We start from the raw sequence: 27,533 nt of genomic DNA, 5'->3' as shown, positions 1-27,533 counted from the left end.
CATCCATAGATTTCTCATTATCTACGTAGATGACATTACATAATGTTTTACATTGTCTACGCGTGAAAAGTATCATAATTTACGCGTAAACGCCTAATTCTGTTTTATATTGCGCGCCTGAAACTTGAGTCGCGTTGTATCGGCACGTTATCAGCCGGAGCACCGAGACGATGGCTGAGGTAAAGAGGGGAGGAAGAGAAAATGAGAGAGAAAGAGAGAGAAAGAGAGACATGGGAAGGAAGGGAAAGAGAGAGAGGGAGAGGCAAGGAAAGAAGAAGAGCTAAACACCGCCGTGTTCTGGGCTAAACGTGCTGATCATTGTCGAGCGGCTTCTCCAGCTGCATATATTCTTCAAAGACATAGCCAGTGCAATTTGCGATTCTCTTCTACGTGTATATGGCTTCAGTTGAGGAAGTGGATCAGGTCGACAGCGGCATGGGCAGCAGCGACGCGCGCTCTCCCGAAGTGAAGTCGCTCCTTCCCGACGACGGCGACGAGGATGACGAAGAGGTATGTACGAGATAGTTCTATGATTCTCTGTCGGAAGAGCGACGGATCACTTAAACGACAACCGTTGAACATCGAAGTTTCACGGGATATGGTTTTCATATGCCGTTCGTTTGAACTTTTATGAAATGCGAGATAATACTGAAGAGAGGAAGTCACGAAGCAACCCGAGGATCACACGTGGTTCTATCGGTTATATTCCATTAGGATATGCAATGTGAAAGATTAGGTCTGCTTTCTTTTATCTAAATTGGCTTGCACTTTTGCCTTTAAAGTGGAACAAGTACATAACCTTACATTGAGGGGGGAAGATGAACAAAATTCTAATGCTATTACATTAGCTAAAAAGAATAAGCCTGTTAATATATATGTATAGTGAAGTGTAAAATAATTTTTTAATATCAACACAAAAACAATTATGTTAAACTATTTAATTGATTGGTGGTATGTTCTTTATTTTTAGGATGAGAGCTTATCAGAAAGATTATTAGGGCTCACTGAAATGTTTCCAGAGCCTGTACGCAATTTTGGATATAACTGTGGAACTTGTCTGTACAAGTGTATCAAAGGTAATTACATATCTCAAAATATCATTTTTCTTAAAATAAAAAAAAATATAAATATGCAGTATCTGACAATTTATGATACATCCATTATGTATAGGTAGAACTTATCACACTAAACACAAAATTCCTCTATCATCTCACAAACAAGCCTATACAATTTTTAGTCATTAATTAAATAAGATTAGTGAATGATTATGCATGATAATGAATTGTCAGTATTCTGTATAAGACAGACATTATATAATGCAACATTTGCACAAATATCTTTTTAGGTCTGTATGCATTTTCATGTTCAACCACATGGATAATCTTTAGCTCATCGACCATTCTCTTTGCACCAATTATCTTTGAAATGGAGCGTGCACAGATGGAAGACATGCAGCGCACACAACAGAAACAAGTTCTCTTAGGTCCTAATACAGCTTTATCTGGCGTTAACACCTCCAGTCTTCCAATGGCACCACCTGTTCAACGATAAGCCATTACATCACTGTTTACACTTATACATACACATATATAGCTACAGGTATATGTAGAAATGTCTAAATGATTTAGCCCGACTCAATTATTTAACGGTATAACTTGTTCATACATTGCAAAATTTTACACATCTTGAATGTATCTCGAATAATTTCTATGAAATTGCTGTCATAAATCAAGAGTGTGTGATTTGCCTAACTGGAATAATCCCTACTAGATAAAATTCGCAATACAATGGGCTGTTAAATGTCACGAGTTGCAACATTCATCAGTCTAGTCTATATTCTGTTTACACATACACATGCACATACATACATACAATACGCGTGTGCTCGCATGTACGATTATTTCCTTTTACGAATTTTTACTGAGAATCTATATGCCGCTCTGGTGTCGTCGTGCGGCATTTTATTATTTTATCAATGCATCAAGTGTGTCGTGGAAGCAGAGATAGCATTTAATTGACCAAAAAGCAACGCTGACTTTTATTCGCTGTACATACACACAGCAATGTGAGAAATCTTGCAGTTATTTATAATAGATAATACAGTCTGCTGCGCGTAGTATTATACGTCGCGTATGTTATTGTCCTCAATACATCTTTTCTGTTATAATTTCAAATGAATAAATAAAAGGTAATAAATGCAATAATCTTTAATATCATTCTTCTTATTACTGATTTATAAGTACGTTAGCACAACTTGGCCAACCTTTTACACAAGCCATTAGTTAATTTAGTCTTAATATATAACTGTGTCGCTCGACTTTCCATATACAGTCCATCTCTATCTATTATAACATACCTGGAAAAAATTATATATGAATAAATTATATAAACAAAGCTATTAGTGTATAACCGATTGAAAGAGAAAAAGAAAGAAGACCAATGATTAGTCTCAATGCTAATACAATGCTAATACAATTAATATACAGTTACAATTAAAGTTTCACTATTAGAAACATATATGTTTATTATTTTTCAAACATATATGTTTGCAAGTTATATGCTCCTGAATTTCGAGCGTTTCGCCGATTGGGCGAGGGAATGAAGGGGAGCAGTACTAGGCGGAGCAAATTTAAGATCGGTTGGAATGTACTAAGTTCTGCCCTGATAATAAAAAATCACACCGAGTAAAGCGTATTGTACAAATAAATTACTCTATATATTGTGCATATAATATTATATAATTACGCACATGATGAAATGTGATTGAGACACACATTTTCCTCTCACGTGCATGTCGTGTCGTAAGGAAAGTTGCTAGGTTAGGGTAGTGTTTATTATAGCGCAAGGATGAATCAAGCGAACGTTGAAAAACTAGTGTCCAAATTGAAATTTAATATCAGACCGAATGCACGGCGGATGAGAAATCCGGACGGGCCGGAGGGACGACTTCGTAAAATTCAAAAGACATTAACGGCATTAATCAAATACGAACGAATCGAGTTATATTACAACAGGGCCGACGAAACTAGAGGTTATGTGGAACTGGTAGGCACATTATTATTTACGTAGCTTAAAAAATGCAATAGTCCTGTTATGATGTAACCGTATTTTTTTTTAACGAACTTCGAAAATGTGTTAACAATTTTGAACAGCATATTCTAACTTATGCTTGATTACACAATATACGATTAATTTTGTGTTATCTTACTAATGTCCTAAATATTTTAAACAATCTAATAGGCTTATTGTAGAACTATACCAAATGGATTTCTCTAATTTAAATATTGCAAATATTGTATTTTCTGGAAATTTTAAAGTTTAAATAAAATAAATCTAAAGTATAACAATTCTTTCTATTCACTTATCCAATATATTCCATTGAGAGATTACATCTAAAGAATGGTTTATGTACAAGATGGGCTAACATCTTTCTAGTCAATAACAACAATAAAAAGAAGATAACTTTGTCTCATGGTTTACATATAGTTAATAATAAAAATCTTATAATGTTATTTTGTAGTTGATAAATGAAGCGATACGCAATGGCCCCACACATAAAGAGACAATGGACATGGCTAATTTTTGGATAGCTGAAAAGCAACTAGTGCATAAACTGTTTAAGGTTCTTGTGCCAAGATACCAAAACTACACAATCTCATTTACAAAACTTCATAAGGCACCAAATATCTATCCCGGATGTCCATACGAAAGAGCAGTCTTAGAACTTAGAGGTAAGTTAAGTAAAAGAATCTTCTAACAAATTATGGAAATCTCTACTTACTCTTGTAATTATTGTACTTTAGGTAATATATATCCAAACTTAGAACAATATAATCCATGTGAACGAAATTTACTTCACAATATACTTCTTGATGCAGCGAAGAAGGAATATAGAATGGAGAAGTACAAGGAGATTGCAGAAAATATAAAAGAGGAACAGAGAACGTAAAATAGGAACAGAGTAGAAGGAGGTATTTTTAAGTGACACAATTGTACACAGTACCTTAGTTCAAAGCAAACTTTATTAAAACAAAAGTGCAAAATTATTTGTACTTGTGGCAAATTTTGTATATAATATCCTCTCTCTATTTAGTGCCTGTGTAGGAACTCAATGAATAATGTTCCTTGAATTCTTCCAGATGCTTTTCCATTAGATTCATTTGATTTCTTATATGACAAGGAACATCCTTATAAACGTCTGTAAACAGTTCTTTCCAATGTGGCTTCAATTTTTTCTCTGCCTCCGCGAAAACACGAAGAACTTCCTTCTTTGTAGAATTTATTAACTCCTGCTCTTTCTCTTGACACCACAATCCACGTGACTCCAAATATGCACGAAACTTGGCAAGTGGTGTGTGAACATTCCATTTGGCTATCTCATCGGCCGAGCGATAGGCGGTAGAGTCGTCGGATGTGCTATGATGTCCGAGTCTAAAAACGATTTTTGTCGCCGTTATGCAACTTGCATTAATCATACAATGTATCATTGGATAGACGATTCGACATGTAAGGAAAATGACTGTGAAAAATGTAAAAGTCAACAAGCGTAACTCAGAATATTCGATCTAGAATTGCTCTTTTTGAAGAAGACATTCTTGAAATTCGTTGAAGAAAAACACAGCAATATCACAATAAGATTACCGTGCGCTTCTGAAAGAATTAGAAACAAACAGATATATTTATGGTCACCTATAAGTCATAGCTTCTATTAAAACTGGCTTCTGTTGTTTTATACAGAACTCTTTGGCAGTTTTTGTAGCAAAGTATACCGCGAACACATCATTAGCGTTCACCCTGATCGTGTTAATTCCATAAGCCGGACCTTTGGCAGCGACACCGTCTCCCTTGAACTGCTCTTTGACTGGCGTGGAGATAGCGTATCCATTATTTCGACTATTTGACATATGTATTTTTCATCATGTATTATATGTACATGTTAGAAAGAGTTTGAAAAGAGTCATCGAAATTACCAGATAAAAATGATGGGACACGATAGCGTGGCTGCAAAGTTAAATGCTGCATGGGCGTCACCTTCACTCGTTGCACCGTCGCCAAAATAGCAAACCACACACGACTTTTTTTTATTCAATTTATAGGCATAAGCAGCTCCTGCAGCTGTGGAAATAATTAATATCTTTAATTTCAAGACTTCACATTTAAAATGCTTACTATAACAATGTAAATTTTCGAGTATTAGCAAAATGTGTAATCACCAAGATAACAAAGTTGTTTTAGTTGAAATTTTTTTTTATAAAAATCTCACTAGCCTTAAGACTACACTAGCAATAACATTGTTAGTAGCAGTATTACCAACAAATATAGTGTTTTATTTAAAACTACTGAAAAAAGTTGTATCCGAAAACAAGTTGCAATTAATCACAATTTGCTATTCAACTTTGTTATTTTGGGATGAAAAATGTTAATAACATTGCTATTAGTAGTTTCTCTTGGCAAATAGTTTTTCTGCAAAATATATTTCGTTAGAAACATTCAACAAATCGTTTTCTGGAGAACATGGTTTTGTTAAAAACATTTTTGTTATTAGCTTCTGGCTATTAACATTGTTACTTTTTAGATCGGTTTTTAGATATTATTTGTGAATAACGTAGTAGTAAATGTAAACATGAATATGTTACCTTGTGGCATTTGAGTTGCCAACGGAGACGAGATAGTCATAAAATTCAACTCTTTGGAGCCATAGTGTACCGGCATTTGCCTGCCTTTGGCTTCATCCTCGCAATTGCCGTAACATTGGTTCATGAACTTTGATACTGGATACCCACGATACAACAAGACACCTGTTACAATTGTTTGGCAATTATTTCTTTACCAGAGGAGCGTACAATGAGAGAATATATATATATATGTTACATCACAATTTCGCACCAGCTTCGCGGTACTGTGCGTAAATCATGTCGTCCAAAGTTAAAGCAGCGGCGGAACCGATCTGCAGAGCTTCTTCGCCGCTATTTGTCATATAAAAAGAAATGCGTCCCTGTCGTTGAGATTCGTACATAATTTTGTCCATCACACTCAGTGTTATCATATTATGGTACATTTTTAGCACTAATGCATCTTCTAACTTTAATGCAAGAACAATAATTAGTTTCTTGATTTTCTATCATATTATAATTTTTATGATTATAATTATATTATTTATACGATATTTTACAATTCTTTTGTTTAACTCAGGACTTAATATCTACAGTTACAGTATTTGTTGATATGCAGATGATATACATAGCATTATTTATCTAGAATTTTGTAGCATATTTCTTTGATAACTGCACCTTTTCAGGTAATTTAGTTTCTTCCGATGGTTCCATAACCCTGTATATAGGAATGGGTTTGTAAGTTTCATGATTGACAAATTGGATTTTATTCGTAAAGTTACAGTTGACTCCAAGGAAACCTGGTTCATGTGTGTGTTGTTTTGTACTATATTGTTTTATCTAAAAAAAATAATAATAAAATAGTATTAAAAACAGTAAAAAATTTAGAATATTATATCAAATGATACTAAAACTATAATAAAGCACATGATATATTAAAGAATTTTATAGGCAACTATTAAACAGTTTATTAGATTTGGTTTCCAGAATTGAGTCTGGATTTTTCTTAGTCTGTGATGCTCCTCATATTAAATATTAAATATCTTAAAAACAAGTGAATTTAAACTTATCAGAAAATTGTTATTAGTTTAGTGATGTAGAATAGGCTTTGCACCCAATGAAGAAGATATTAGGAATAGAGAAATAAATATTAAATATTAAGCATATTTTATACCTTAAATTAATTATTTTTTATATTTAATATTATATATATTATATTAATATTATATCTTTCTTGTTGCTAATTCGTAATTTACGGTGCGTTTGTTTATTCTGTTCCTTTGCTTTAAATAAAATAATTTCATTCTCCTAGGTTAGGTCACTTAGTATTTATTCCTATTGCAATTGCCTTTCTGAATCACGTGATGCGACTTCAATTTAAATATACTACTTCATGACATAATGATAAAATAAAAGTCATAGAAGCGCATGATAAATCTGTATTCTCTCGAAGAACTTTCTGAACTGGTGCACACTGCACGCTGCAACAAGTTAGAATAAAACAATATATACTAGATTTGAGGCTTTCACGGCCATTGATACAATGACTACCTTGTCTGACAATTACCTTGACAATATATACCTTGTCTCACTCTAATTTATTGCACTGTCGTACACCAACTCAAGAAGTTTTTCGGAAAAAGAAACATTATTTATTTAATATCAATAAATTACATACTAACATATATGTATTATTTAGAATAATTATTATAAATATATATAAATGTATACCTGTAGTAAAACACGTCGGAAACGTGGAATGGTTTGGAATAAGCTCCTTGTGATCATTTTTTATTGTACAAAGTAACGGGAATTGATTAAACAAACAGATTCACGTAGAATTTTTTATACTTTTGACATTTATGTGTACTTCACAAGTTATTGTTACTTTATATATGGCTACATGAGCACACTAAGGTTTTTTCCATATGCTGTTAACCTCACAAATAGCTTATAAGGTTGATTCTATCTTACTATTATTGAATGCGTTTTGTAAAACACTCATAGAGGGCAACAAGTTATTGATTATATATATATGCATACGAAAGATCACGTGACTGTCAACGACACGAGATATGTACTTTTTAGCTGAACCATGTTATCATCTTTTGCCTTTTCATTCTAATATGGAAAATTATACTTATTGCAATAAGTAAATTATACTTATTGCAATAAGTTTATAACTCATTAGTTTAACTTAATTGAATAGTAATGGTTTATTCCTTTTCTAATGTGTATATATTGGCGATTTATTTACACACGTTGTATTGTACTACACTTTTAATGTTATTCATAATAAGAAATTAATTTTCACAAGTTTTGTTATTTCCAAAAGAATATTCGTTGATGATCATAGAATTGTCTTTATTTCCTACATATATTTTTATATGAAGGTTTAATTAATTTTCCCTGTAATGTTAAATCTTGTAATTATTACACATAAAAATAAAAATATGGCAGAAATCTACAAGTGAAGAAACTTCTCTTAAAATTTTAATAAATATCAATCTACAACAAACTTAAACTATTTGAAAAAAAAAAAAAATTATCCCAAAGTATGCAATGAGAAAATTATATTTTTCACTATTCCTAATTCCAGTATATTTATAATCACCAATTTTATAATGGAGGAGAGGAGGGAGGAATAATATCAAATATATCGTGATAGAGATGATTTAATTTATAATTTCAGCATAAGATACTACAATATCAAGTGTAATATCATCGTTCTGCGCTAAATCAGGTTTCGAGTGTCGGGTTTCTTTTTTTTTTTTTTTTTTAATTAAACCTGAAATGGAGAAATTGAAAATTATTTAACATCTGTGTGTGTGCAATGGTACTATTATTGCCACGTACACGATGACAAAGAATATACACGAATGCAAAGATAGATGCGGGAAACGAGATCCGCGTTTCTCGCTTTGTTTCAGACCAAGATCCGTCTATTCGTGCCGGACTGTCTATATAATATCGTACTAATAAGATCGTGAGATATCACATAACTATCATACTCATAAACGAAACAACGATGACGTGAAACTGCTTCCTTACCGCGCACATTCAGCGCGGGACTACGTGTGGCACGTGCAATCCCAGATAGACAGAGATGCTAAACATAGCATGCGTACACTCAATAGGTCTTGTGAAGAACTTCTTGAACTGATGCAACAATATGTACTTCACTCCAACTTATTGCACCAGTTCAGATAGTTCTTCGAAAAAAAAAAAAAAACAGACCTAATGTATACTTTGTGATGCTATTGTAGCAGCACAGCATGTTTAAAATATATTATTCTAAGAGATAACATTTTATTACGCCGTATTTCCTAATTAAAATGTTCACTCTCTTTCTAATTACTATAATAATTTTGTATAGTTAAGTGCGTCCTCTTTTCGACCAAATAAGCATTATTCTTCATGAGATAATTTTTTTATATTTACGGAAAAAGTTCTTGTTATATGAGGACACGTATTTGTGCTAGTCACTGAATATACAATATGCCGAAATACGTCTATCTGGGATATTTCCCTTATGGATGAAACTACAAGAATACGAAAAAACTACTGACATGCTATTGAAAAATTGCAGTTCTTTAATAGTATGCCAGTATTTTTTTCGTATTCCTATAGTTTTTTTCCGTAAGAGTTCCTTCGATCGATCGACTGTGTAAGGGTGTATCTCTCTCTCTCTCTTTCTCTCTCCACCGTCATTTATCCGTCTTTAAATAGTTCAGGTAGAAGAATATAAATACTGTGCGCACCTTCGCGCACCAACGCAGCAGCGGCCTGCGCGAGCGGCTGCACCTGGATAAATTATCGATAAAATTACTTCCTACTAATTTTGCTAGTTCTCAACACTCTTTCCAAGAGCTGAAGTATCCGTCGATACTCTCCATGGGGTAGCACTAGAGCCTCAGTTACGTTCGTGCGTCCTTAAACTCCAGCCGAGCATAGAGGAATGTCATTCTCGACACACGACTCGACCTTAACGTCATATTAGCAACTTAACTGAGACCAAGATACGAAGAGACTCGAGATGTAGTGCTACGTCGTTACGCATATATATATAGTGAACGCTTGTCAACGCTAATCATTTAACTTTTTATAAAAACAGCGAGGATAAAAAGTTAAAGTGATTGGCGACCGTCCTGTCGTGGCGTGCGATTAATAATTAGAGAAAAAAATCGCCACAGGTATACCATAGACCCTTGTTTAGCCATGGACAGCCTCGCTCGGTATACTTCAGAATCGTTGCTATCATTAAAAGTGTTACGCGCTGCGTAACATCGTATAAATTAATAATAATACTTTCCTTTCCCAATCGGGTCGATCACTCGAGGTTAATTTATCAACATATGAACAGAGATGAAATACACAAGGATGACTGGCGCAAAAAAAATAAATAAACTTTCAGTTCTATGAAGGATCATTAAAGGTTCAATGAGTCGTCGAGCAGTTGCTTGAGCTCTTTCAGGTGCTGCATTTTGCTGCCAGTGGCGGGTGACGATGCAGTCGGGCGTCCGGCATATCTGGAAACACCAATACCAATTTCTTATAACATGGAACTCATTTTTAGAAAGTGTGATATGTAGTCATAGCTGAATAACAGAAAGTGAGAAAGCTATAGATGGTGATGATGACAGTCAACGACACCTACTAACGAAAATATAATGCCTCAATATTATTCAAGAAAAACATAAAATACAAGTATTATCACAAGTATTATTACAGTCATATCAATATTAAGATGTGATGTATATTAAGACAATATACATTATTATATCGCGTCAATTGTACAATTACTCTATTGATATTAATATAACTGTAATATTATCTTTATACATTGAGATGTATTTATCAAACAGATATTAAATAAAAGAATTTCACAGCATTCTATCTATGATCATAAATAGAAATGATACTTTAGTATTTTAAATATAGAAATATGGGTTGTCTACTCATACACCAAATAGAAGCAAATTTATAATTAAAATTTTTCGTTAAATTGACGATTTCATGAACACGTTACCTCACTATTCTCTGTTTTGGTTTAGCAGGTTCCGTTGACTGTGGCTCTGACACAGCTGTGGTTTTGGTCGGTTTGGATGACGAAAACAAACCGGCAAACCACCCTCCACCACTCTTACCCGTCTTTGACGCGCCTCTGCAACACACGGCCCAAATTTTTTACTTTATTCGGAAACACGTAGAATAAAATAAATGCAGCTGTTGATAATCTCTTGTAACGATAGAAACAACGTGCTACGAAGAATATGTATATCGATTGCCAGGTTGCGTTACGCGCAACATCTTGTAGTGACAAAAGTAAAAAGATGTGGGCCGTGTGAACAGGTAGATGTACAAGAAGCGAAACGCAATATAATGTAGCAGGTGCACTCATACGCACACATATTCGCAACACTTCACATTCATACTTCCTGACTGACGGTTGCGTTATGTAAACACTTACACTACGTTGCGAGTGCCATTGAGCGCCGTATGGAACCTAGGCTGCACGTAGGTCCATGCGCCCTGGTTCTTGTGCTCCTCCTGAGACCATATCAACTCCGCGTTAGGGTACTTAGCAGCTTCCATCTTCACGAGATCATATGGGAAAGGCGAGATCTATAAAATGCAAAAAATTTATGTAGTTAATTGCTGTAGTAGTTTACGCATGAAATACTGTAGAATTAATATTAAAGATCGTGCCAATGCATACATATACGTTGTAAAAGATAATTATCAGGGAAATCATCCGTCACCTTAGATCATCTTATATTTTTACACAGACGTCGGTTCCTTGTGAGAGCCGGTCTGTCATACATGTATGATGCGCAACAGTGAAAAGATTATAGCCTTGTTTACACCGTTTGATCGTTTAATATACACACATACCAACTAATAACTTCCTACTCAATTACCTTAATTTCTCTCGGCGTTGCGCGTGTAAACAACGGTATATCCAATTGATACGATAAGTCTTTTTGATATATAATACCAGCATAGAACGTCGTGATTTATATGTATTGTCGATGTTCAGATAATTTAATAAAAAGTTACTATTCAGTACATGTGTCGAACGATCGGTGTGCACTAGCATTATTTTAGAAATAGTGACGCGAGAACCAAGTACCTGTTCCACTCTGGCGATTGCGATCTTGTCGTCCAACTGCCGCTCCGCACGGGCTTTCTTTAGATCGTAGTAAACTTTGCCGGAGCAAAACAGCAATCTCTTTACATTGCTGGGGCTGTGAGCAGCCGTACCCTCTTCTGGTATTACTCTAAGGAACTGCGTGTTCTCCAGCATCAAGTCGAAGTTGGACTTGGCCTCCGGATGACGCAGCAGAGATTTCGGCGTCATCAGGATCAATGGTTTCCTGAAAGGTAGCGCAATCTGTCGCCGCAGGATGTGGAAATAGTTGGCTGGCGTGCTGCAGTTGGCGACGATCCAGTTGCTGTCGTGTAACTGACGAACGGCGAACTCTTCGCTCTCCGGCGGGAAATAATCTGGATCGTCAGCGGACATCTGAAGGAAACGCTCGAGACGGGCGCTGGAGTGCTCGGGACCCTGCGATAAAAGGACTATATTTGTATTTGTATATAACGGGCAACAGATCGATTTTGTTGTGAAATTATTTCATAATTAATCGGGAAGATGGTTTTGTAAAATCTGACGTAGATATTGAGTTATGTAATAAATAACTTTGGGTTTTTCGGATGAAATGAAACGATTGTACTTTTATGTCATTATAATGTTATGAAACAATGTATATGCCGTTTTGATTTACAGTCTTCTGCCATTCTTTGTGTGTATATAGCTTCATAAAATGATAACGACATAAAAATATGTTTTACCAGAAGAGAATGCGAAATTATAACCCAATATAAAATGGATATAAAATAGATGCAGACTTACCATTCCTTCCAGACCGTGAGGTTGCAACATGACGAGACCAGATTGTCTCACCCACTTGGCTTGACCGCTGCTGATGAATTGATCGATTATACATTGCGCGGTATTGTTGAAGTCGCCAAATTGCGCTTCCCAGCACACCAGTGCGTTAGGATTTGTCATCGAGTAACCAAGTTCGAATCCTACACGTATTTGCAAAAAAGATTATCTTAATATAGTAGTTTGTATAGTAAAATAGAATTTGAATAAATGTTTTTCATAGTAATATAATTGAACAGGGACTATGGAGATGAAGTATGCCTTACCAAGAACACCAAACTCAGAAAGAGAACTGTTGCACACGGTATAAGGCGCCTGATCAGGGTACAGATAGCAGAGTGGTCTATAAGTTGCCTTGTCAACGGTCTGATGGTGCAACACGTTATGCCTGTGCGAGAACGTGCCTCTCTCCACATCTTGACCTGACAATCGGACATGAATGCCTTCCTTGAGAAGGGATCCGAAAGCCATAGCTTCGCCGAGAGCCCAATCAACGGTTCTCGACTCAATCATCTCCATGCGAGACTTCAGAATACGTTCAATGCCTATAATAAATTATTGTACTGTAAATTTTACCCGTAAATAATTATTTTTAATATTTTTAAAAGTAATCAATATTATTTCTTTTACAATAACACTTAAATAGAAATTTTGCACTTATAACAAAAGATAAATCAATAACAGTTGCCATCTGCAGTAATTTGTTATTTATTTACACTATGAAAAACTGTCTTATGTAAAACATGTATTCGTTGGAGGGTCATTGAACAAAAGAATTTTTTTCAAAATATCAAGGTAACCTAGATTTTTTTTTACGTTTATGTTATTAAGTACTATGTTGTACTAAGTTGTATGTCGTAGATAAAAATACGAATTTAATGATCTGTAACGATATGACGTTGAAGTAACCTTCCTCAAAATATGTATTTTCTCTGTGTTCGTAAAACAATTACTATCTAAAATATTAGTAATAGTTAGTTTCTTGTGCTTATAAACAATTAATTTTCCAAATTCTAAATTATTTCAGGTGGCAGTTGTTATTGACTTTGTATAGTTTACAACTTACTTCTTATTACGTGTCTCTAGTTTTAACATTATTATAATCAGATTTTTCTACTTATCTTTGAAGACGACAATCTCATCCACAACACGCTCACCTTTGTGGACGACAAATTCAGCCGCATTAGGTGGTAGCGAAGAGAATTTCTTCCCAATGTGGACGAGCGTGTCTTCCTTGATACCAGTAGGTGACACCTTCAACGGGTCTTTCCCTTCAAAGAAACCAGACCACGGCGAGTCTAGCCAGTCCTTGTACTTGATGTGCGTCTCCTGTCTGGCATTATTATAAGCCTCCTCGCAGATCTTCTCGTATTTGGCTTTGACATCCTACGACCAACAGTCGCTCTTAGCGCGAGAAAGATCACGTGAACAATCACACGATCATTGCGTACAACTTTGATACCTTCACTTCCTCGGGACTGACAACACCATCAGTGATAAGTGTGTTGGCGTACTTGTCGAGTGCTGGTGGAGTGTTCTTGATCTTGCGGTACATCAGAGGTTGCGTGAACATAGGCTCGTCGATCTCGTTGTGACCGTTACGTCTGTAGGAGACCAAATCGATCACAACGTCCTTATGGAAGGTGGCCCTCCATTCAGCCGCCACTTTGCACACATGCATCACAGCCTCCGGATCGTCGGAATTCACGTGGAAGATGGGCGCGTTCACCACTCTAGCCACGTCTGATAAATGTTAAGCTTATGTTAGTCATCTGTCATTAAGAAAAAAAAAGAAACAGAATAAGACGCAATCTTGTATACATGCACTAACCAGTACAGTACGGCGATGATCGAGAATGCCGTGGGTCCGTGGTGAACCCAATCTGATTATTCACGACGATGTGAATGGTGCCGTGAGTAGTGTAATCTGGCAGGTCGGATAGATGCATTGTCTCGAAGACAATGCCTTGACCGCAGAAGGCAGCATCTCCGTGCAGCAGAATGGACATAACCTGCGAGACGTATAAACAATGTGATGTCCACTCAAACAAGTTATTACATATCCGTGAAAAATTCAGATACAATCAGAATTGTATACGATTGCATATAATGACTTGAACATATAATTGGATGTACGTGTAACAATGTTTTTTAGTACTTTTTCAACTCTGATATGACTCCCAATAAGCTGATTTTTTATCTACTGAAACAATGTAAAGTTACGTTATGCAATACAGAATAAATCTTCTCAGTTTCAGACCCTATTCATTCTTACGTTATGCAACGATTTGTCATAAAAAAGATATCCTTGGCGTTTATATAACTAAGCCTCTTTACTTTTTTGCCTTCGCCATCGCCTCGGTAGAACTGTTCGGCGCGAGTTTTGCCTTGGACCACCGGATCCACAGCCTCCAAGTGCGACGGATTCGCGACCACAGCAAGTCGAATGTTCTTGTTCGTCACGCGATTGAGACGCTCGATATACGTGCCCAAGTGGTATTTCACGTCGCCGGAGCCCTAAAATGTGACGCAGAATTCTCGGGTCAATAAAGTAATTACGACGATTACGGCGTAATTTTACAGCTATCAAGCTGTGACGCTCGTGTTTAATACTTACATCATCAGCGGCTTCGAGAGCGGCGAATTGCGTGAATATTTGGCTCAACGGCTTGCGGCAGACATTAGCAAGAACATTGAGACGACCACGGTGTGGCATACCCATGACGATCGACTCGACTCCCAATTCCGTGGACTTGTCGATCACTTGCTTCATAGCTGGAATCAAAATTTCGCAACCTTCCAGACCGAATCTCTTCTCCGACGACCATTTGCGCGCCAAGAATGCCTCGAATCTGCGTCAGATTGAAAGACACTCATTGACTAAGTTTCTCAGATGTTAGTCCAACGGACGTAGAATTGCGAGAATCCAATTGCAAACTCCAAACCATATCCATGTCTATTCGTTACAACTTTCTTTTGAATAGAGCGACCGTGAAGAAGTCTACAAGTGTCTCGTACTTAGATCATATAAAATAAATAAACAGAAAAATAAAACAATAATATACAGAAATAAATAAGTGAATCAAACGCCAGGCCCCTTTTTGCTTCATACAAATTTGATTTTTTTTTCTCTTTTAGTTTGTACGAAATTTGTGATCTTGGTGTTAGCGCGATTTTTGGAATTTGAGGCCGCGATATTCGCGCTGATCTTATTACCCAGTTGCACGCGTCAGTCTGGCCAGGATGAGTCTCTTCTCGTCGTTGGTCACCTCCATGATCCCAGGCGTCTCCATCTTCTGTCTGATCCAGTTGCATTGCTCCAAGGAGTTTATGAACATGAACTCGACGCCGATGTGACCGCAGTAGGCGGCCTCGAGTCGCTTCAAGATCTCGCGCAGCGGCAACGATTTCTCCTTGCCGCCGATAAACGTGGTCGATGGCAACTTAAAGACACGATCCATGTCCGACTCCTCTGTTTTAAGCGATGGAATACAGAGAAACACATATGTTTTACAAATACCCTCGGTGGCTGACTAAGAAATGACTAAATGCCGCAGTTCTCGTAGGTGCACAAAAAACTGCGGCATTTATTTCTCACAAATACTCCGCTTGGCATAAAATAAGTATTATGCAGTCGTAAACAATTATGTGAAACGAGTCAAGTGTACCCGCGAATCTCTTTCAAAATTCGTTCTTTTCAACTTCGTTCCAAAACTGATACTGAAAATGTGTATTTTATGTAAAAAAGGATTTTGCCTCGGAACTTTCGCTGATTAGTCAATGTGTCAACAGTATAAATTAATATATTTACAATTAGTTTCGCACGATTTGAATTCAAGGAACAAAACAATTAGTATGCCACATGTGCAAATTGTTTTTCTAACAGCAATATCGCTCTAGTGTTCACATTGTAAAGTATTCGTCGAAATGTAAACATGCAGTATAATTTTGCGAGATACGTGGAGTGTACTGTACGGCCACGATATATCACAATATTTGCGAACACAGCGCAAACAAGTAGTAAATTCGCAGAGAAAAACAAAGTTCTCAGATATAGATAGAGACGGAAGCCGTGAGTTCAGAAGTAAAGCATGTGTCGTTAAAAAGGATCATAACATCATCGGGAAAATGAGACAGAAAGTAGAAAAAAAAAGAAAGAGTTGAAAGTTAAGAAACATAATGTTAAGGGGATATGTCGCAAATAAATCGATATTATCATGATATAATTGTACGAGTAACACAACACACGGAGAGGAAAGAAAGAACATACGTCAGAGAATTGAAGATAATACACACAGCACGTCAATTTGTTACAGAACAACATATTCGGAGGTGAGAGAGATAGAAAGTTAGTTTGTCATTTTTATCGTATAATCTGCTTGGTGTTCTCTAACAATATATCTTCATTATAATATCACCAATTGTTTATCGCATATCTCAATAAGTAACGTGTTTCCTGGCGATAAGTTCCCAGGCCCGCATATGCGTGTATGAAAGCGAAGAAAATAATGAAGAACCCAAGCACCTTTGTAGTCACTTAAAATAGTACTCGAACTTTGTGCAAAGACCAGTGTTTCCCGACAATTCGTTGGCAGTGAAAGAGAACCTTACAAAAAAAAAAACGGACACTTCAGATGGTGATCATTACATACGTTTCATAAGGGTCGATACCCGGTATTGGAGTTCCTGCGAGTAAGTGGTGCGTGGTCTCTTCCCTGTGGACATTAGACTCAAACTCAACAGTCGAATCGAATACCGATTCCCAAAGAAGACTCCTCGTCTTTATTCGCTACTCATATTGTTTGCTGCGTGTTCAGTTTCGTATCTGTTCGTCTCGGGCGAACAGGAAAAATTCCAGAAATTTACCGATGAACTTGGCGAAATCCCCGTTTCGTTCAAATCAAATGGAAATTTCCCACTACGATAGCATTCTCGTTTGCTCGTCGATACTCTCATTATTACTGATTATTATATCTAGGCAAACCAGTCGTGTTACGTTCGCAGGATGAGAACTAAAGATAAGTGGAGTCGTGGAAAAGTGCGAGTGGAAGTAATAAAGTACTGGAAGCTGCTAAATTATACTGAAAGAACTAATCAGTAGACTGAATTAATAATACGGTAAATTAAATAACAAGCAAAGCTTGATAGATACATTCCATTGTGCGTCACCCGAGGCAATACCGATAAGATTCATTCTTTCGACATTGACGAGTTAATTATGTGAGAAGAAGAAAACGCTAAGCGCATCTTAAAATATTTCACGTCGAGAGGATACATTATATCAAACGTATTTCGCGCAATAACAATATGCAAATCTATTTCTTATATGAATAATTAATACTTGAAAATGTGTGTTCGAAGATAAAAGCAGTCACGATCGCATTACCGATAGTCTAACTGATTAGTAATCTCCGAATCGATCAAGTGACGTATTGTTGCCAATAAGAGTCGGATTTTACATTTCGCTCTGTCTTATTAATGCAGAGACACGTTCATTTAGGCTTACCGAATGAATAATGGTTATACAGTAATTCTTGCGGGTGTCTATCGTCAAGATCAGCGCTGTTGATGCCGAGTGGATCCAATTTAGCGATATGATGGCCACGAATCTGTCAATTTAACGCCACATTCATACGAACTAGATAGATAGTATTGAAGTTTTCATTGCATATTAATAGCGCAGTATATTATTAAGTTAAATTACTGTGTGTTTGATATTTCATTTACTCTCCCTTAGAATATTCCAACACAGTACAACGAAAAGGACAATACGATGCAAGTTATTGTTATGTTTTCTTACAAAAAATAATTACAAAAAAAAAAGACACCATATCACAGCAATTAAAAACATACGCGCGTATATAAATATTAGTATATAAAGTGTTGAACGATGTACAACAAGTTTATGTTATCTGATCCTTAATTTCTCTTATATTACCAATGCTTTGTGCGGTGCTTTTCGTTCGATTATAAAGCAAGAAATAATGCGAGTGGTTTTTTTTACCATTCCCCTGTTATGGCAGTAGTCAGGAAGAAAAATAATCATCAGATAGTTAGAAGAGAAAATTGAAATTGACAGGCATGTTGAATGACAAAATGCAGGTGTTCAAAAGCGATACACATGTAACAGCACATACGAGGTATGCATGCGAAACCGACAGCAATTTTCTTAATCTTACCTGTGACGTTTTTACTCACGTAGAAAAGCAACACACATACCTATGTGTATAGCGATTTGTATTCTGTCAAGTAAAATAAATTTTACACTCGACAATTTTCATCGCTCACTCGATGAGAACGCATATATAAGCACGCGAATAATTGCGTACCCAGTTGTCGATTATTATGAAAAGATGACACGAAGAGAGTTCCAGGATTCCAAGAATGATGAAAAATGTTTCACGTTTATACAAACATTTTCAGTATCAGTGTGAATTTGTCATAATATATAAGGCTCATTTGACACATCATTTACAACGCACAGTATAACATGAGTTGAAACTGATATTACAGACAGTATAACTACTCTTACTGAGAGTATAACTCTCTCTCTCTCTCTTTCTAAACTACTTAAAAGAAGAAAATTTAATTACGAAGTATTTCAATATTGGAAAGCAACAGAACAGAGAAAACTTAACAAGAAAAATCTCGTCAGGATTATAAAAAGGTGACCAATTTTCTCTTTTCTTTCTTATTTGACTTTATAAATTTTACTTTAATCGTATCTTAAGATACATTTCACAAAGTGATGATTGCGCTTTAAAAACGATATCATCGCGAAACAAAAGAGTGCCCTTCTCAAAGAAGTATATTCTTGTGTCCAAGAAAATAAATTGCAAGTAAGATGTTATGTAAAAATGATGATATATGAAATGATAATATACTGAAAGCGCATTAGGAAAAGCTGCTTTGACGAATGAGGTCCCAAAAAAAAAAAGAAAAAAAAAAACAAACAAAATAATTTGCAACTCTTTTGTACGTAATTTTATATAGGCCACACATATAGTCCAAACCAATGTGATATGATAACTCATACACCTCTGTCGTATGTATGAAGAGAAAACCAAATGTCTAGAATAAAACAGCCCGTGAGAAAATGCTTCAGGGATAAAGCCTTACCAAGCATGTATTGTCGCAGCACTTGTTCTGGGGACCCTTTGCGGGCGGCGTAATGTGTGTGTATCAGGTCTGTTTGCATGATACCCAGGGGATCCAAGTCGGCAACTAAGTGACCTCGAGCCTATACGCCAAACGAATAATCCCGAAAAAAACTTTTCACATTTATATCGCTATGCTTAACTTCGAAACTGCGCTACACACTACAGTTGCAAACAGAGAGAATAAACACGAGACAGTGTGGCTGTACAAACAGAATCGGCAAGCATTCTATCTCTACACTGTGATCTTTACATAGTAAGGATACTTGGACCGTATCCGGAAGATTGGATGTCTGCTCTCGTGTCGCTCTCATAATTTTAACTTGATTACATGAAAATAAATGATCAAATATTGCGCTACATATCAAATAATTTTCATAACTTTAATCAACTTCGACCGAGGTCGAGGAAGAAATTTTTACTGCTGTTCTTTTCTCAACGTTGGTAAATATCTGAAGTAATTAGAATACGAATATGAGACAATTGGAAAGACCGTATCGTCATCTTTGCTAAGAAAAATGTGGAGCTGCATGCTTGAGATCAAATACGCAGTGAGGCTATTATATAATACTCGAGATAATCGATATATGATCATAATCACACTTGCTAATTGTGCCAACTGCATTCCTTATGTAATTTGTCGTGTGTTGATAATACATATGAAAGATGTGAAAGATGCTAGAATTTTTGGAGAACACATACAATAGCCCCTAACAATAAACAAATTTTAACTTCAATATATTTCGTGTGTGTTGTGTCCCAGCTTCGTATTGACATATTCAACATGAATTTGTGTAAAGTTCATGCTGTATATGACTTTGTACATATATATGTACGAACATAAAGTTTATATTATATAAAAAATTTTCCTTTTTGCTTAATTTTTTTACCCTTTTTTTATATAAGCGAGACTGGCACACAAAAATTGACTTTACATGCAAAACTATATTTGAAACTTCTGAAATTGTATACAAGACGCGCGTATATATGCATGCGAACATATGTCTGACGAGGAAATTTTAACGCATGCCACAGTAATATCCGCAATACATGAATAAATTACAAAAATTGACATATCAATATATTATCGCTTTTCTTTAAAATGTAATGGTAGCAAGCTGAGAATTCTTTTATTGTTCTTAAACATGTAAGGATATTTAACATGATCAGATGTCAAAATCGACAAAATCGTGTGATAAAATCGACAATTTAACTACTGAGATTACCATTAAAGCATAGCATATATTTTTATTCACGTAGATTTTAATAGATTAATGCATCGCGTTTAAGAAGCATTCTTTCAAGCTCCTACTTAGAATACTAGATATGTTAAAAACAGAACAGAAAGTATAAATCGCGACTGTTTTTAAGAGAAGAGCAAAACTTGTTAAAGCTCACAGTTAAAGTATTGTGAAAAAAAAAAAAGAAAAATGTTCGATACATCAAATCATGTTCTTCGTTACGTAAAGTTAAATAAAATGTCTCTTGCAAGCGAGGTAATAAAATCGGCGATGACTAAAAATTATCATTATTCATACATATTTTCGGTGCAATATCGCGGGATAAAACCGCCACGTACAAGATGCTTGTTTGCAAGAGTTATTACGCTGAAATTCGCGGATGTGAAGGTGAAGCAAATAAATTTCGGCATGCCACACGTACCTGATAAGAACGAATGATAGCCTGTACTGCTAAGTGATCGTCAATAATTTTCTCATTGACAGGCATTTGGCCGATCTGCGTTCCAGCCAAGGGCAATAGCGCTCCAAGCGGCACCTGGTTGTAACTTGGAGCGAGGGATGGTGGTGCCTGATATGCGAGCCCTGGTGCAGCTCCAGCAGTGCTGCTTCGAAAGAAGGAATCCCATGACTACAAGGAAAGAGTAAACATAAATTGGAGGATATTTCAGATATGCAATGATATAAATGAGCATCTCATAAGTAATTGCTTCTCTTAGCAGCACTACATTCTATAAAATTTAAGATATAACAATCAGAACACAAACAGGGGACAAAATACTAGTTGTATATACTAGTTGTAAATACTAGTTGTAAATACTAGTTGTAAAACGGAACTTTTTTTGCATAAAAAATACATATATGTTACAAATAAAACTTTTTTTCACAAATTCTGTTTCACAACCTGTGGTCGGGCTCATATCTGTCTCTCTTCTTTTCTTCTCGAGTTAATTTTCTTTCAACTTTAAGGAAATAATATTAGAAGTATAATAATATAATATATATTTTTGCATCTTGCCTGTTGAAGCAATTTAAACTCTGATTTTCACAAGCAATTTCCATTTCACAATTTCTCAACTTACAAATATATATTGTTTCAAAGGTACTCACAACATGCACGCTGCTGGGATCTTGCAGCCACGCGTTGTACATCTCTTCAACGTAAGAGCTGGAGCTGCCATTTAGAAAGGGTTCGGTCGCTACGCGGCTGTTGTACTTGCGCGTGGCTTCGGTGAAGATCACCTGGCTGGTCCTCGTCAACGGGTGACTGCGGACCACCCAGGATGCGTATCTCTCGGGCCCACATATGTTCGGCGCCAAAGGGGCCAGTCTGCTGAACAACGTTCTTGCCTTATACATCTTTTACCTGAAACGCACAACACAGTAAAACGTGACTCGTGTGTCGACCTCAATTCAACTGTAATTCATCTTCAACGGCGGGGAAGAAGGAGTCGTCGCTTTATCGTAGAAAACGCCGGTGACACGGGAAGGATGTGGATAAGGCGCAAAAAATGCGCAAAACGCGGACAAAGAGATAAGAGAGATATACTTCATATTTTACGCATCAGCTAAACTGATTAAGCGAGCGCGTTATCTGAAGATCGCATCTGTAGTCAGCTCAAGCATATCGTAAGTGGCTCGCAGATCATAAACTACTAATGAGGGGGGCACAAATACAATAATGAGGATACAAACACATCCTGATAAGCGCACTAATATATGTTGTGCTCATCTCGGCCCGGCGTGTACCGTCATAATCAGATTTACCCGGTGTTATCTGCTGCTATCCGCTTATCACACCCTCATGCGTCATCCAAGTTCTAGACTTTGCCTGCATATCATATTCATTGAGTGCTCAGACATGTAGGGAAAGATCGTCTCGCAGTTATGTAAACAACTACGTTGATGTCTCTGGGGTTCTGCATAACGCAATTATGCGCACGCGCGTATGTGTGTGTATATGTATACACACATTCGTATACACACACACACACATATCTACCTTTGGTAAGTGTGAATACGTATGTGCGTGTGAGAGTGCATACACGAAGAGTGATACTAAATAAAGCTCCAGTGAATTTGTGTATCTACGTTCTCATAGGAACACCTCGATGCTACACTTCGGTCTCGGGTATATAGATCGCAATTGCATCACTAAATTCATTTGACGCAACGCGTCAAATTCAAGATAAATGTGTGATGAAACCGATCGATATCGGCGTACGAGCGAACAGATGACTGTACTTTGCGAATTGCAATAATGGATCGTCACGAATGTGACTAATTCCGTTCGTACTGATATCATTAATATATGCGCGACAATCGGCATGTTTTTATTTCTCTTGTACCATATTGTAGTGGTAGAGAGCTGATGCGTTTTATCGTCTGCATCATAAATATTCAGTCGTCAAAGTTCTATTTTAAAGAAGAGTTGGCGATCCTCCAGATTGCGTAATGCGTTCCTAAAAGAAAAATTTCATCGAGCGTACCACGGAATTTCGCAAAGTGTCTAAAACTCTTGTTGAGAGTACACGATGTGTACACTTTTGCCTGGATATATATGTATATATGAGATTGTATATTATCTTAAAAAATTCTCGTGACGACCGGTGGAATTGAACGATCGACAAAATCGACATTGCTATCTAAAGTATGAGGTGCGCAAGAAAGAATATAAAGAATAAAGGTGTCGTATGTTGGGATACGCATCAACTAAAATCTTCGCACTATCAATGTTAGACGTTGCCTTTGATAAGCTCTGATAGACGTCGTTCTGTCTGGCGCATATGTAATTCATCTTTTTTTAAGATAATGAGGCGTTTTAAAACGTAGCTCTTTCTTTAATAGAAGAAATAGCGGTTTTCAGCTGTAGTACAAAAAGAAGAATTCTATAACTTCTATTTAGCACTAGACAACAACCAGATTGAAATTCAAATAGCAATACTGAATATTTATGGGCACTGTGACGACAATTCAAACCTTGGAAGCGATTTTTAATTATATGGAGTCAGAAACAAAATAAATATGGTACCGCAATATATTGTATTTTGATTTATTTGATAAATAATTTACGAAATCATTAAATTATCAGTAATTTAAGAAATCATTAAACGTAATAATAGAAATTTAATTGAATAAAATTTAAAAGGAATTAAGAATAATTTAAGAAGTCATTAAGAAATTATTAAGAAATGTCTACATCAAAGTATTATTCTATTTCTAAGAAAAGCAAATATTTAGTTTACTTTCTTGCTTTTTATTCTACTGTTTATATCAGAGTATACACAGAAATCATTCTACTGCTAAGAAAAGCAATTTATTTTCCTGTTTTTAATATGCGATATGAAGGTCATGAATCCGTTGTATTGCTCTTTTTCTTCAAACTTCTTCATTATATATCACAAGTTGTCATACAAATATCAACGTCGTTATAAAGCGAGTCACACTTGTTGCTTTGAACGATTAAAATGCAGAAAAAGCATAGGAAATTGCGATTAAAGAGAATCTATCGTGTCTCAATGATTCTCGGTAAGACACTTTCGAATGAAATCCGACGATCGCCAACCTCATTCACGCAGCTGTAACAACGCTACTAGGAAAAATCTGGGAGTCTGAGTCACTCTTCGCGATAAGATCTCGGTGAAATTACGGCGGCGGGAAATACCGAACCACGTCGAGACGAGCGCTGTCAGTCGCGGTCTACAATAAATGTATTTTAAGACTCTCTCTTTCTCTCTCAATATATGGCTCCAGGTATCATTCCGATTTATCCCCCAACGCCATTTTACCAGATGTTTTAAAACGCGAGCCTTAAGAAACTGACCAATCACAATCGACTATTACAAGAATAATCGACCGTGACTGATCGATTTCTTAAAGCATAAGGTTTAAAATATGTATTGTAGACTAAGTTTTGCGTCCGCGATGTAGAGATGGACGAATTTTTAATAAATGAGGGATGACAGACAGAAGAAAAGCAAGAATGAAGACAGTAGAATGAAAAGCAAGAAAGTACACTAAATATTTGTTTTTCTTAGAAGTAGAATGATACTTTGATGTAGATATTTCTTAATGATTTCTTAATGATTTCTTAAATTATTCTTAATTCCTGTTAAATGTTATTTAATTATATTTTTAATTATTACGTTTAATGATTTCTTAAATTACTGATAATTTAATGATTTTGTAAATCATTTATCACAAACGGCACGACTTACAGTTGAACGATGATACTTTATTCTGTGAGCTGTAGGTTGCTCTTAAGAGCTAAGACAGGCGGATGAGAACTAAGAACTGAACTCATTGGACTTATGCCCGTTTTTATGAACTTCGGTTAACTTTACCGGTTGGTTATTCCAATCGAATTGATCAATTGCACTTCTCGTTAGTCAGAATTGACAGATGCGATTGGTGTAAATTCCGTTGGAAGAACCAGCTTGTTAAGTTGGTAGAAACGGACATCAGAGAGGTTGCTTATATTTCGCCGGTGTGACTACTTTTGAAAGGCTTTTTTTGATTATCGTATCTTAAAGATTCTATGGCGTTTTATTTTTTAATCTGTCTGTCCAGTTAACTATGGCGGCTATTTCTGACTATCTCTATCTATTTTTAAGGTTCTAGGTGAGGAGATCGAGTAAAAGGATTCTAAGGAATTTAATATTATGGTAAAAAGAAATTTAATATCATGGTAAAAATAATTTCTGAGGAATGTGTCGGCACAGCGCGCGGAGATATGCCGCTCCTGAGCAAACGTGGTCTTGCGCGTTGTTGCTTAAATGTCACATCAGTATGACAGGCGGGAGGCGCGCAATATCGTGGAACATCTATCGCGTGGATTACACAACGCGCGATTACACCTCGATTTTTGCGCTTTTTCAGTTGCGCTACGTTCTGCGGTCGAATTGATAGGATTGTGTGCTTCGAGCTTAGAGACAAAGACAGAGGCCGAGCGAGGGACAGAGGGAGAGAGAGGAATGGGAAAAATTGCGGAAAAGCAAAGAGAAGGGGAGCACAGACCTTGTACGAGTTATTTCTTCTTTTTTTTAGTTGTACCGTTTGTATATTTTTCGTGTGCTTGAAGCAAAAATAAGAAAAACGGATCATGCCCGTTCGTTTCAGCTAAAGACTTTTTTTGCGTTTGAAATAAACGAATAAATATACACATACACAAATACACACACACATACAGGATGTTATCTTTCCTCCGCTTACTAAGTACAAAGCGTTTTATTCCTTATAGAGATGTGAAAGTCCTGAGTCATTTTGTCAAAACTAATTCTCATTTATGGTAACTTTTCAACATTTAATATAAAACATATCTTTATAGTTAAGTCCTAAATTAAAAATCCATTCAAAGAAAATCCGCTTGAAATTAATCGAAGTAGATTTGCTATCCACTTGGTCGTCCGAAGCATAGTTTGCGAAAAGTCTTGTTTTTCCGATTGTTGTATTTTGTAAATTACTGACATCTCGACATTTTCTCGTTCGTACTTTCCGATTCAAATTTTCACGAGAATGCTATATACTTAGTGGGCGGGGGAAAGATAACACACTGTGTGTATATATATGTGTCGTTCAGACGGAAAAAGAAGGCTGAAGTAGCAGCTGAGATGAATACAGATTGCGCGCATTGGCACGTAGAAGATGAAGGACACGTGCAAAAAGCTTAAGGAAGAATTCACATCTTGGGCTGGCAGAAAAGGGCAAAAATTGGCAACTGCTACCCGACTACGCACGAGTTTTATAGACCTAGGTTGCATTCTAAAACCTTCTTTTTGAGCAAAATTGTTCTCAGAATCCTAATTCAAATTCCTAACGACAATGGCAGACAATGTCGTTCCGCAGCTTTTCTACGACGTAGCGATAACCACATTGGCTTTCAAAATTACAGAATAGACTTGTTAACGGCTTCTGCAAGTGTGAATTCTTCCTAACCTTTCGTAAGGGCCTTTGCACGTAGAAAAATTTTAACCGTAACCGTAAGGTCGTAAGAAAACTGACCAATCACAGTCGATTATTCCTTGAACGCAAGGAGAATAATCAACTCTGATTGGTCAGTTTTTTTACAACCTTACGGTTACAATTTTTCTACGTACAATGGCCTTAAGCGCGCGATCTACAGATGTAATCTGAAGGCTACGGTCTTTATTCTGAACTGTTTTTTGTCGGTGAAAGCGCTTCGAATTTGTTTGCTTCTACCAACATCGATTAAACTTTAATTTGAATTTAAACTTCGGTTAAGGTAGAATCGACACTGCTGTAAAAATGTGCATAAGTGTGCTTATGAGCCAATTACAAAGTCATGAGTTAGTAGACTGAGTACTTAGAAGTATTTTTATACTGATAAAAGTTTTAATTTTATGTATTTTCGAAAAGAAATATATATATATATATATATATATATATATATATATATATATATATATATATATATTTCTTTTCGAAAATACATAAAATTAAAACTTTTATCAGTATAAAAATACTTCTAAGTACTCAGTCTACTAACTCATGACTTTGTAATTGGCTCATAAGCACACTTATGCACATTTTTACAGCAGTGTCGATTCTACCTTAA

The 27,533-nt window shown here is 36.1% G+C and overlaps 4 protein-coding genes and 1 long non-coding RNA gene across 17 annotated transcripts in view; 2 read left to right on the top strand and 3 right to left on the bottom strand.

The window, feature by feature from the left end:
* The first annotated feature begins 231 nt into the window (after positions 1–231).
* On the top strand, positions 232–2,211 carry LOC116844043 (mitochondrial import receptor subunit TOM22 homolog). Its single transcript, XM_032815125.1, has 3 exons — positions 232–510; positions 971–1,076; positions 1,346–2,211. Exons 1-3 carry the CDS (start codon positions 397–399, stop codon positions 1,549–1,551), a joined length of 426 nt encoding a protein of 141 aa, XP_032671016.1. The 5' UTR covers positions 232–396; the 3' UTR covers positions 1,552–2,211.
* Positions 1,973–2,883, bottom strand: LOC116844044. The gene is made up of 2 exons (XR_004377978.1): positions 2,750–2,883; positions 1,973–2,356 (listed from the first exon to the last, which is right to left on the bottom strand). It is a non-coding gene; the product is annotated as an uncharacterized LOC116844044 (long non-coding RNA).
* Positions 2,811–4,046, top strand: LOC116844042 (39S ribosomal protein L17, mitochondrial). Of its 2 annotated transcripts, none has more exons than XM_032815124.1 (3): positions 2,811–3,045; positions 3,521–3,731; positions 3,879–4,046. In XM_032815124.1, exons 1-3 carry the CDS (start codon positions 2,848–2,850, stop codon positions 3,947–3,949), a joined length of 480 nt encoding a protein of 159 aa, XP_032671015.1. In that variant the 5' UTR covers positions 2,811–2,847; the 3' UTR covers positions 3,950–4,046. The 2 variants fall into 2 exon arrangements, with proteins under 2 accessions (XP_032671015.1, XP_032671014.1); XM_032815123.1 differs by having other exon boundaries at positions 3,804–4,046.
* On the bottom strand, positions 4,005–7,634 carry LOC116844040 (2-oxoisovalerate dehydrogenase subunit alpha, mitochondrial). 2 transcript variants are annotated; one of them, XM_032815121.1, is made up of 7 exons: positions 7,344–7,634; positions 6,291–6,452; positions 5,887–6,082; positions 5,637–5,798; positions 4,971–5,115; positions 4,690–4,893; positions 4,005–4,431 (listed from the first exon to the last, which is right to left on the bottom strand). In XM_032815121.1, exons 1-7 carry the CDS (start codon positions 7,398–7,400, stop codon positions 4,086–4,088), a joined length of 1,272 nt encoding a protein of 423 aa, XP_032671012.1. In that variant the 5' UTR covers positions 7,401–7,634; the 3' UTR covers positions 4,005–4,085. The 2 variants fall into 2 exon arrangements, with proteins under 2 accessions (XP_032671012.1, XP_032671013.1); XM_032815122.1 differs by lacking the exon at positions 7,344–7,634 and adding an exon at positions 6,787–7,155.
* Positions 7,635–8,363: 729 nt separating this feature from the next.
* LOC116844039 (2-oxoglutarate dehydrogenase, mitochondrial) overlaps positions 8,364–27,533 on the bottom strand; it is a 20,106-nt gene continuing 936 nt past the window's right edge. For 2 of the 11 annotated variants that reach the window (XM_032815110.1, XM_032815111.1), the window contains exons 2-17: positions 22,070–22,325; positions 21,384–21,590; positions 18,071–18,173; positions 17,217–17,279; positions 15,781–16,036; positions 15,182–15,416; positions 14,902–15,081; positions 14,396–14,576; positions 14,027–14,307; positions 13,686–13,950; positions 12,831–13,109; positions 12,529–12,707; positions 11,746–12,180; positions 11,083–11,237; positions 10,642–10,776; positions 8,364–10,141 (exon numbers count right to left, since the gene is read on the bottom strand). In XM_032815110.1, the coding sequence (XP_032671001.1) occupies positions 10,042–10,141; positions 10,642–10,776; positions 11,083–11,237; positions 11,746–12,180; positions 12,529–12,707; positions 12,831–13,109; positions 13,686–13,950; positions 14,027–14,307; positions 14,396–14,576; positions 14,902–15,081; positions 15,182–15,416; positions 15,781–16,036; positions 17,217–17,279; positions 18,071–18,173; positions 21,384–21,590; positions 22,070–22,318 (3,303 nt within the window). In that variant the 5' untranslated portion in view covers positions 22,319–22,325 and the 3' untranslated portion in view covers positions 8,364–10,041. Of the gene's footprint in view, positions 10,142–10,641; positions 10,777–11,082; positions 11,238–11,745; positions 12,181–12,528; positions 12,708–12,830; positions 13,110–13,685; positions 13,951–14,026; positions 14,308–14,395; positions 14,577–14,901; positions 15,082–15,181; positions 15,417–15,780; positions 16,037–17,216; positions 17,280–18,070; positions 18,174–19,683; positions 19,805–21,383; positions 21,591–22,069; positions 22,326–27,533 lie in introns of all 11 variants that reach the window. The other 9 variants (XM_032815112.1, XM_032815113.1, XM_032815115.1 and 6 more) reach the window with 9 other exon arrangements.

This window comes from Odontomachus brunneus, unplaced genomic scaffold (genome assembly GCF_010583005.1).
Source record: "Odontomachus brunneus isolate Ranch 3 - 2012 unplaced genomic scaffold, Obru_v1 Obru_scaffold_039, whole genome shotgun sequence".
Taxonomy (NCBI): Eukaryota; Metazoa; Arthropoda; class Insecta; order Hymenoptera; family Formicidae; genus Odontomachus; species Odontomachus brunneus.
Note: the sequence above shows the minus strand (reverse complement) of the source record. Positions and strands in the feature narration are given on the sequence as shown.

Coding starts and splice junctions, on each gene's coding strand:
- LOC116844042 (XM_032815123.1), top strand. CDS start 2,848: ATGAATCAAGCGAACGTTGAAAAACTAGTGTCCAAATTGAAATTTAAT. Junction 3,046..3,520: donor CTAGAGGTTATGTGGAACTG/GTAGGCACATTA, acceptor GTTATTTTGTAG/TTGATAAATGAAGCGATACG. Junction 3,732..3,803: donor AGCAGTCTTAGAACTTAGAG/GTAAGTTAAGTA, acceptor ATTGTACTTTAG/GTAATATATATCCAAACTTA.
- LOC116844040 (XM_032815121.1), bottom strand. CDS start 7,400: ATGATCACAAGGAGCTTATTCCAAACCATTCCACGTTTCCGACGTGTT. Junction 6,083..6,290: donor AAACTAAATTACCTGAAAAG/GTGCAGTTATCA, acceptor CTTGCATTAAAG/TTAGAAGATGCATTAGTGCT. Junction 4,432..4,689: donor ATAGAAGCTATGACTTATAG/GTGACCATAAAT, acceptor AATCGTTTTTAG/ACTCGGACATCATAGCACAT.
- LOC116844043 (XM_032815125.1), top strand. CDS start 397: ATGGCTTCAGTTGAGGAAGTGGATCAGGTCGACAGCGGCATGGGCAGC. Junction 511..970: donor GCGACGAGGATGACGAAGAG/GTATGTACGAGA, acceptor CTTTATTTTTAG/GATGAGAGCTTATCAGAAAG. Junction 1,077..1,345: donor TCTGTACAAGTGTATCAAAG/GTAATTACATAT, acceptor ATATCTTTTTAG/GTCTGTATGCATTTTCATGT.